We start from the raw sequence: 380 nt of genomic DNA, 5'->3' as shown, positions 1-380 counted from the left end.
TTATAAAGTGAGGAGATGTTTTGTCAAAGCTACATTATGCAAGCTGATTTATTGCAACTGGTTACAGTAGTGAATACAGTTGTTTAGTACATCACTGTTGTCTCCTTTACAGTTTCAAGAGGAGCGCCTTGCTATGGCCTTAGGGACTCTGGTTCCACTGAAAACAATTATGGAGGAAACCATTAACTACACAAGGGAGAGGAAGGCATTTGGGCAGCCTCTGCTTAACAATCAGTATATTCACTTTCGCTTAGCAGAGCTAGAAACAGAACTTGAATGCTTAAGATCACTGATCTATAGAGCAGCTGGTTAGTATCCATCTTTTTCTTCTTGTAATGTTGTGGACTTTTAGTTCTTTTTGTATTAAATTCTCATGAGTA

The 380-nt window shown here is 38.2% G+C and overlaps 1 protein-coding gene across 1 annotated transcript in view; it reads left to right on the top strand.

Annotated features, from left to right (window-relative positions):
* LOC119590824 (probable acyl-CoA dehydrogenase 6) overlaps nt 1-380 on the top strand; it is a gene marked incomplete in the record, with an annotated part of 7,160 nt that overhangs the window by 3,611 nt on the left and 3,169 nt on the right. The window contains 1 exon segment of the mRNA XM_037939576.1: nt 113-308. Coding sequence (XP_037795504.1) covers nt 113-308 — 196 coding nt within the window.

This window comes from Penaeus monodon, chromosome 27, assembly GCF_015228065.2.
Source record: "Penaeus monodon isolate SGIC_2016 chromosome 27, NSTDA_Pmon_1, whole genome shotgun sequence".
Lineage (NCBI taxonomy): Eukaryota > Metazoa > Arthropoda > Malacostraca > Decapoda > Penaeidae > Penaeus > Penaeus monodon.
The sequence above is the reverse complement of the archived record's forward strand: the minus strand, read 5'-3'. Positions and strand labels throughout refer to the sequence as shown.